Source organism: Micropterus dolomieu, linkage group LG16 (assembly GCF_021292245.1).
Source record: "Micropterus dolomieu isolate WLL.071019.BEF.003 ecotype Adirondacks linkage group LG16, ASM2129224v1, whole genome shotgun sequence".
Taxonomy (NCBI): Eukaryota; Metazoa; Chordata; class Actinopteri; order Centrarchiformes; family Centrarchidae; genus Micropterus; species Micropterus dolomieu.
The window spans coordinates 17216556-17225769 of record NC_060165.1 but is presented as its reverse complement, the minus strand read 5'-3'; the positions used below and the strand labels follow the sequence as shown (position 1 = coordinate 17225769).

Here is a 9214-nt window from a genome sequence, read left to right as displayed (position 1 = left end):
ACCTTTGTGAAAACAGCCACAAGATCCAAGAAGAACAAAACTACAGGGGATGAAGAAAAGAAGGTCAAACGCAACAACATTGTGATTCCGTACGTGTCTGGAGTATCAGAGAAACTCAGGAGGATTTTTAACAAACATAACATCCCTGTGTTTTTTAAACCCAAGAACACACTAAGACAGATACTGGTACACCCCAAAGACCGCACACCCAAACACAAGAAAAGCAATCTAGTGTATGCGGTCCAATGCAGTGAGGAATGCACAGACCTCTATATTGGGGAGACTAAACAACCACTACACAAATGCATGGCTCAACACAGAAGGGCCAAGTCCTCAGGTCAAGACTCTGCAGTCTACTTACATCTGAAAGGAGGGGACACTTGTTTGAGGACCACCAGCTGCACATTTTAGACAGAGAAGATGGATGGTTTGACAGAGGTGTCAAGGAAGCCATCTACACCCGGGTCGAGAACCTGTTGCTGAACAGGGGAGGGGGTCTACGCCACCACTTATCCCCCACTTACAATGCTGTCCTTTCATCTCTTCCCAAGAAACTTAACAAACGTAACCTATTGGCCTCAGGTGAAGATACCAACGATGGTCGTTCAGTCTTGGCCACCGGTAGTCCTAACGACTGTCGTTACAGCAACCAGGAACACTAACGAACCAGCAGTATCGACGATCCTGGCAAAAGACCCCACCTTCGTTGGATCTACTACCAAAGTTTCCCTCTGAAATTTAATTTGCTTCTTATGATTGTGACTGAAAACAAGCACAAGTTTTTAATCAGAAAATGCATCACTTTTTCTTCCCCTCCCAGGTGTGCTGACAAAAAGTACCCAGAGGATCTGCCTACCATCAGTGTTGTTTTAATCTACCTGGATGAAGCTCTTTCTATCATCAAAAGGGCCATCTGCAGCATCATAGACAAGACGCCAGCTCGGCTGCTGAAAGAAATCATACTGGTGGACGATCACAGCAGTAATGGTAGGTCGACCTGCTACAGCTCTGGCTCTCAATTTATTATCAGAGTATGTTTGACACTCTTAGATGTACAAAGTGGTATTTGGGCTTTTCATGGGTCAGCTAGCCCAAATTATACAAGATATTTTGTCTCTTATCCCTAGTGGCATGTAGCTATGCCAATAGATATTTTAGATATTTGCATCTGAGTTCACACCAATGCTAGCATGTATTAGTCCATTGTACAGGCTTCAATTGACGTGAATGTTACAGTACCTTGAGAAGAAGGGAAAGTTTGGGATAAACACTTATTTACTGTCTGGATGAGAGTTCACTTTCTTGCAGAGAGTTACGTGAGATGATCTATACCACTCATATTTGTGTGTTAAAGGAGACAGCTAGCTGTTAGCATGAAGACTAGAAACAGTAGGAAACGGCTTGCTTGGTTCTGTGTTTGTGTCTACTAGCACCTCTAAAGCTCTTGAACTAACACATTATATTTGTTTGTTTTAATCCATACAAAAAACAGTGGGAGAAAAACCTTCAGCTGGGCCACATGCCTTCAGGTCATCTGTTTACCTCTTCAATAAAATACTTAAGTCATATAGAGTTCAATGCAATATATATTTACTATATTTCAAAGCAGAGTATTAGTATAGACAGTTTAATTAATGGGCGAAGCCATTCTGTTTGAATGGAGGGCAGTGCAACCAGTTTTTGTCTTATGTAGTACTACTACATGACTACTTTACTATTGGCACCAGGGTCTACTGCGCATGCTTGCGCAGCATAAGACGCAGTTTAATGACGTAGAGCAACAGCAGAAACACTGTAATTCTGGTAGCTGCATCTCTTTTAACACACATGTGAGTGTTGTTGATCCCCTCATGTAACTCTCTACAAAATAACAAATAAGCATTCCTCCCCAAAATGTCTAATTATTACTTTTTTATTTATATATTTTTAAATAATTGAATCTACAGCTCAGATGACTAAAATGGTTTGTGACAAAATATTTAAATTCTGCAGAGGATTTAATGGAGAAACTGGATGAATACATCAACTCCATCCACGAGGAGGTTCCAGGCCTGGTGAAGAAAATCAGGCACTCGGAGCAGCTTGGCCTCACCCAGGCCAGACTGTCCGGATGGAGGGCTGCTGTTGGAGACGTGGTGGCCATCTTGGATGCTCACATAGAAGTCCATGTGCAATGGTTGGTCCAAGTGGAGTGATCTGAGTTGTCACTGTCAAGTTGTAGGCTGTGTTTTCAAGTCATCACACTTTTTGTTTGTTCAGTCAAGTCATGTAACTGTTACACTGTCCTGTGTGTGTTTAGGGCAGAGCCATTGTTAGCTCGCATTAAAGAGGACCGAACCGTGATACTGACACCAGTGTTTGACAGAGTCAATTTTGATGATTTGGCACTGACTCCCTACATACCTGCGGCGGATGCCTTTGACTGGGCTCTGTGGTGCATGTATGTGTCCTTCAGACCCGAGTGGTACGCTTTAAAGGATGAGTCACAACCTGGCAAGTAAGTTCTGGTTTAAACATTCAGTTCACCCAAGACACAAAAAACTACTTATAATTTATATACTAAATTTATACTTATAATTTTACATTTTTGGTAAAGCAATTTTATATTTTCTTAAGATCTAGAAGAGAAGATCAATATCACTTATATGTCATATAATATGAAGCAGGACCTAGTAGACATTTGGCTAGCTAGTCTCTGCTACCAAAAAAGAAAGTCAGACACACATGTTTACTACACATGCAGGGCCTTAACCAGGGTTTAAAAGGTAATGATGTCCAGATTTTTTGTTTCTTTTAATAGATCTTATATACGGTAATCCATCCTAAAATAACAGCTAAACACAACCAAAGTTTAAGAAAATTTTGTTATACTAATCTTCACAACATGAATTAGGGGTGTAATGGGACACAATATTCCCGTTATGTACAATTTCAGTACAGTGGAATTGGCCCTATAGCTGCTATTATGCACTACATAAAAATCGAGTAAAAAAATGTTGCGGTGCGCCTTTTGCCTGTAAACAGGAGATAAGGTTAGCCCTCAGCCTGATGAACGTGAAGTTTCATCATCAGTCCCTGTAAGCAATGACACAATAAATGAATCTCATCTAAAGCCTAAAGGACTACACTGTTTATATGGAATGACACGATGGGCACTATTATTAAACATTTCCAATGCGTGCAGTAATGTCACAGCAAATATTGTGGGATATTTAAGCAACAAAATTAAAACCTGTAGATATACACTTGACAGGACAGACCGAGTAAACTCTCCCCAGAGGAAACAGAATTAAAATTTTAGCTTCTGAAATCATTTAGATGCTCTGACATCACAAAACGTATTTATCTCAAACCCTTTAGGTAAATGGTTCCTCCCAAAACTCTATTACTCTTATTTAAATACAGCGGTGCTCACAGTTATTGCCCCGACAATGTTTTCATGTACTTCATGTGTTTCCCCAAATCCGGACACTGATCCTCCGATCAAGTTGAAATGAGGGTTGAGACGGTGTAATCAATTGCGTCTGCGGTCCTAAAGCCTTTATATAATTCCATCGTGTTATCCATAGTTTTAATTTGAATTTTTTTGTTGACAGGCTATTGACCATTGCCTACATATAATTACGGAGACAGTGACTTCATAGCTGGTTACAGCCAAGTGCACAAGCCGGTGTTATTGAGAGCATTATTAAACAAAATTGCTGTGGCCCTGATCCAGCTCACAACTGACACTCTCCCACATACCGCATGGAATGACGGGAATTGGGCGGTCCACTCCTGTTTGCCAGGTCTGGGCTGCAAGCAGGCCACAGCATGGCCGTATGTCAGCCATGAACAAATAAAGTAAACCAAAACTGGTCAAGATCTGGGCCACAGTCCATTTTTACTCATATCCTCTTCCGGCCCAAATACTGCATGGAATGATGGCAATGGTGTGGCCCACTCCTGTTTACCAGAGCTGGGCCACAAGCTGCATGGAATGGTGGCATTTAGTCAGTGCACTCCTGGTGTGTGTGTGTGTGTGTGTGTGTGTGTGTATTTACATGTTTACATACTGTACATACATTGTGTGGCCCAATTTAGGCTCATACTCAGATTAGCTAGTATGAATTTTGCCGTATCTTTACCTAAAGTGGCCCAATACTGTAATTGGGCTATATTTCCCATTTCAAATGTGGGCCACATTAGGCTCCCACCTAATTAGCTAGTGCTGGCTATGCCGAATATTTGCCAAAAGTGGCTCAGGTTGTTGTGACAAAACATGTGCGCCATCACATGTGGGCCACTTTAGACACATTTTTACCTAAAGTGGCCCAAATTTGTTCAACAAAATTTCACACACCTTGATAAGCCGGAGCTGGAAGTGCCATATATTTTCCAAAAGTGGCCCAGATAGGTTTTAAGATAACCAGGGCACATTTGCCACTTTTGGTTTATACCCATAATTACCCTATGTCGGCTGTGCCACATCTCTGCCACAGGTGGCCCACATTTGGTTTGTAATATTTGGACCATATTCACCATTTATCACATGGGTCACATCCAGATTACACACTGCAGAGTGCACCGCATCTTTGGCAAAAAAAAGCCCACATTTGATTTAGGATATTTGGGCCATATTTGCTATTTTACATGTGGGCCACTTCAGGCTCAGATCCATTTTGTCAGGGCTACAAGAAGGCCAGGAGTGCTGCATCAATGCCTGAAGTGGCCCGTATCCGGATGCTATCTAGGAGTGATCTGTCACACTCCTCTTTGTCTTCAGAACCTCTTTCCTTTTTGCACAAACCATCTCTTATCCTGAGAGTCAAACTCTATACCAGCATGTGAGTAACTTATTTCATGGCGTAAGAAAGCAGTCTAGCACTTTTTTATCTGTGAACATTGTGGCTACTGTTGGCAGAAGATTCTCACGATATCTCAAAACCTCAGTAAATAAAAAATGATCCATATTTTGTGGGGGTGGGGTGACCCTTTAATCACTTTAATTACTCTTCTATTTAAAATGCCAGTGAAGTGTGGTTGGTGTTTTCATTTATTGTCAAATTCTGTCCTCAGGAGCCCCTCCATCATGGGGATTCTTGTAGCTGATCGGATGTTTTTTGGAGAGATCGGAAGTCTTGATGGTGGAATGAAAATTTATGGAGGTGAAAATGTGGAACTCGGCATCCGGGTAAGATTTACGGGATGTTTCAAAGTGACTAAAATACTGCAATTAAAATAGAACTGTGTTTTGGAATGGTTGCTCAGAGGTTATTTGTATTTAGCCATGCTAGCAGCATAGTGAAGGAGGGCAACATTGGTCTGCCTGTCAGTTTTCGTGGTTGCATGGGTTTCTTTCAACAATCTAAACCATATAAGGTAACTGAAGGTTCTAAGATGCCAACATGTATCTGTGTATCTTTTGTTGGTTATTTTTCTAGGATGCTTACTTGTGCTTTGTCAAATGCATGTTGGGATATGCTAAGGAGAAAGAATGATACATTTATATGTGTATATTTGAGCAGCGTGCACATTGCTTTGGACTCCCTAAATTGTTTGCTTTGTTGTGCAGTGGTAATTTTTCCTTGCAATAAATGTGTGTGTGTGTGTGTGTGTGTGTGTGTGTGTGTGTGTTAAATGCCCTTAAACTTTACTTATAAAATATTTACCTTTTTGTTTTTCCAGGTGTGGCTATGCGGAGGAAGCATAGAAGTCATACCTTGCTCTAAAATTGCCCACATTGAACGGGCCGTCAAGCCTTACCTCCCAGACTTGAGTGTAATGGTAAAGCGTAATGCACTGAGGGTGGCAGAGGTGTGGATGGATGAATATAAATACAATGTCAACATTGCCTGGAACCTTCCCCTAGAGGTAAGGGATGACACCTCATTCTCTCAATACACAAATTAGGCATCATAAAATATCGTAGTTCCTCTTACTGATCAAACTTTTTTTGTGTCCTTTTTATCCTGATGTTTCCTACAGAATCATGGGATAGATATTGGGGATGTATCGGAGAGGAAAAAGCTGAGAGAGAGACTGAATTGCAAGCCCTTTAAGTGGTATTTGGAAAATATTTACCCCATGCTAGACCCTCTGCATGACCTGTTAGGTTATGGAGCGGTGAGTAGAAACAATATCAAATATAACCGCTGCATTTGAAGTCTGAATCTGCAGGTGTCACAGTCATGCTTCAGAAGGCTTCATTTGGGTTTCATTTAATATATTTATTTTTTTCACTATTACATTGATTCCCAGGAAGACTCTCAATCATCCAAGTCACAGGACAATAATAAAAACATCAGCAAGTCAGTTGTATAGTTGTGTTTGGTTTAAGATGTTTTTTTAACCTGAATTTATTAAGAGTAGGTTTTCTGAGAATGCATGAACTCTCTACTGCAGGAACTCCTGCTCCAATTAGTTAAAACATCTTAACTAATGGAATCTGCTCCAAATAAACCAGTGTTTGATATGTTGACTACAGAGCAGTTGCAATAGAGCTTTGCATTAGCAAGAGAGCCTCTCTTCCACTTTCTTTCCTAGATATCATTCACCACCTGGCCACCACCCTTCATACCTCACTGTCCTCCTCTCCCCCTACCAACCCTCACGGTCCCTCAGATCCACCTCAGCTGGTCTCCTCTGCGCCCCCAAGTCAAAGCTCCGCAGTTCTGAGGACAGAGCCTTTTCCAGGGCAGCTCCCAGTGCTCTGGAACTCCCTCCCACATGAGATCCACACCTCTGAGGCCCTCACCATTTTCCAGTCCCGCGTTAAGACCCATCTCTTCACCTCTGCCTATCCATAGCCATTTGGTGTTATGCTTCTTTATCTGCTATGTAAAATGACTTTGAGTTCGAGAAAAGCGCTATATAAATTCAATTTATTATTATTATTATTATCACATTGGACTGTCGTGTAAACCTGTGGTTCCCAACCTTTTTGGCTTCTGATCACTTAAAATAAAGCAACGTCAACTTGCGATCTATCATCACTGGTTGCTGAAATCTATAAGGCCTAAAGAGGAAAAAATATCCAATAATTCATAAAAGGAAAGATTAGATAAATGTCTGTTTTTCACTTTTTTGTATCCTATAAGCAGGCCTTATAACTCTTAGGTTTGGTGTCCGTTTTGGGAACCACTGACGTAAATGACAATGGTAGTCTGATAAAATTATATATTTTCAACAAATCCCATGAAGTACAAAAACCAACAAGCACTGGATTTTTATTTTGAGTCAGTCCCACATACATCATACAGCTGTTGTACTCACCAGAGCACCAAACGTGTGAAAATATCCCCAACATTTGTTCCTGTTTAAGTAACACTTGCTAGAAAAAAACAGTGCCCAGCTGTTTAAAGAAATTGAAGGACGTTTTTAAAAATTAAAGTATATGTGACTTTTTTTAAGATTTACATCTTTAGTTGGATTAGCTTGAAAGCCAACTCATGGTTCCAGCATTCACAAAGGTCAAAATGCTCGAGTTGGTTTTGGTCTTTTCATGGGATTAGTTGACAACAACAAAATTAATATAAAAATGATTATGTATATGTTGTGTTGGCAGCTAATTAATGACCTGAAGCCAGATCTCTGTGTTGACCAAGGCCCGGTTCCTGGGAACACACCCATTGTATATGCATGCCACAACTACTCACCACAGGTATGTTCAGAGATGCACTGTATGCACACAGACTGTTATTTTTGTTTGTTGGTGGATAATTATTGTTGTTTGGTATAGCACTGTTATTATCGCTCTGATGGACAACTCTACATCGGCGGAATCAAATCTCACAAGTACAACAGCAACCGCTGTCTGGTGGACCCCGGCACCGGAGTCTACCCAGGACTCTACAACTGCAAACTGGCCCAGCAGAAGAACTTCCACATGCTGTGGGATTTTAAACAGGTAAATATTACAGTCTTAAAATACAAATCCAGTTCAGTCTATTTGGAGAAAAAGAAATGTGCTTTATTGTTGTGTTTTAATCCCAGAAAGGACCAATCCAGAACAGAGAAACAAAGAGATGTCTGGAAGTTGCAATGAGTGAAGACGGCTATTACAAACTTGTTGTACAGCAGTGCAGTGGTCAGAGCTGGAAGATAGAAAATCTCATCAAAGACTTTACTTTACTGCACACCTGAATTGGACCTACAAGATCTACAAGGAACTAATGCTTTTTATTTTATTCTTGTTTTTGCTTCATGCCATTTTGACAAATGTAACTTTCACACAAACTATGTGTATTGTTTCTTTTCCAAAAATGTCCTAATGAACATTTGTGGTTACAGTTTTTGAATTCCTTTTTCTGGTGGCAAAATTCGCTGTGGACAACTTATAAAATTCCTTTTGTAGTTTTTCCAGTAAAAGAACTATAGTTCAGAAACTCGTGTGAGGGTTTTAACTTACCTACAGTACCCACCTTTCTATGTCCGACCTATTTTTAACTCCTTTCAGCCTATCCTTTTGCAAAGAAACAGTTCCAATGAAACACCCTACATTGAATCTGAATTGTTTACATAAAGGCTGCTAATGGTCTATAGATATTTGCTCTATGACAAACATCATTGAAGTCAAATAGGATCCGTTATGGATTGGTTGTCATGACTGATCCATTACGAAGGAGTTCCATTTTTTCTGCCATCTGATGTGACCCGTATCCTTCAGATGAGCTGGCAGGGAGCTGTACCTGCAGGCAGAAGATACTTCATGAGAATGAATGAAATATCATTTTTAAAGCTTGGAACATTATTGGAAAGTTTATTTGCAGTCTTTTTAACTCAAACTTGTTTTACACCATAAACTAGAAATCACATATTCTTTCAAAGCCTACTGTAAGTTTTCTAAATTCCTCCTCTAATTTCCATTTATTTCTGATGTGAAAATCAAGTTGCTGTTGGTCTTTACTTGGAATAACAATGTTGCTATTTAGAGGTCTGTTTAACAAAAGCAAATGAAATTTGCAGGGTCAAATATGCTGTTTGTTTTCATGTGTTAAAATAAAAATTAATTTAAAAAGCAGTGATGGTGACATTGTTCACTATGATTTGTTACTTTTTTGAAGCAATTTTGGGTATCTGCAAAAAGGAAATGAAAAGAAAAGTCTGGTGACCTGGTCTTTATTTTTATTACTGTCAATAAACCCCACAAAAAGACTTTGCTACTTTCTGACTTTGCTAATCTGTCTGTTAAGTCCAGTTAGCGGGTTAAAAAAAACAGATAATGAATATACTT

The 9214-nt window shown here is 40.0% G+C and overlaps 1 protein-coding gene across 1 annotated transcript in view; it reads left to right on the top strand.

Moving 5' to 3' along the window:
• The window catches only part of LOC123984927 (probable polypeptide N-acetylgalactosaminyltransferase 8), a 66452-nt gene extending 57516 nt beyond the window's left edge, over positions 1 to 8936 (top strand). The window contains exons 3-11 of the mRNA XM_046072194.1: positions 821 to 987; positions 1993 to 2176; positions 2300 to 2497; positions 5059 to 5173; positions 5668 to 5853; positions 5968 to 6105; positions 7547 to 7642; positions 7721 to 7888; positions 7975 to 8936. Coding sequence (XP_045928150.1) covers positions 821 to 987; positions 1993 to 2176; positions 2300 to 2497; positions 5059 to 5173; positions 5668 to 5853; positions 5968 to 6105; positions 7547 to 7642; positions 7721 to 7888; positions 7975 to 8124 — 1402 coding nt within the window. The 3' untranslated portion in view covers positions 8125 to 8936. The remainder of the gene's footprint in view (positions 1 to 820; positions 988 to 1992; positions 2177 to 2299; positions 2498 to 5058; positions 5174 to 5667; positions 5854 to 5967; positions 6106 to 7546; positions 7643 to 7720; positions 7889 to 7974) is intronic.
• The last annotated feature ends 278 nt before the right edge of the window (positions 8937 to 9214 follow it).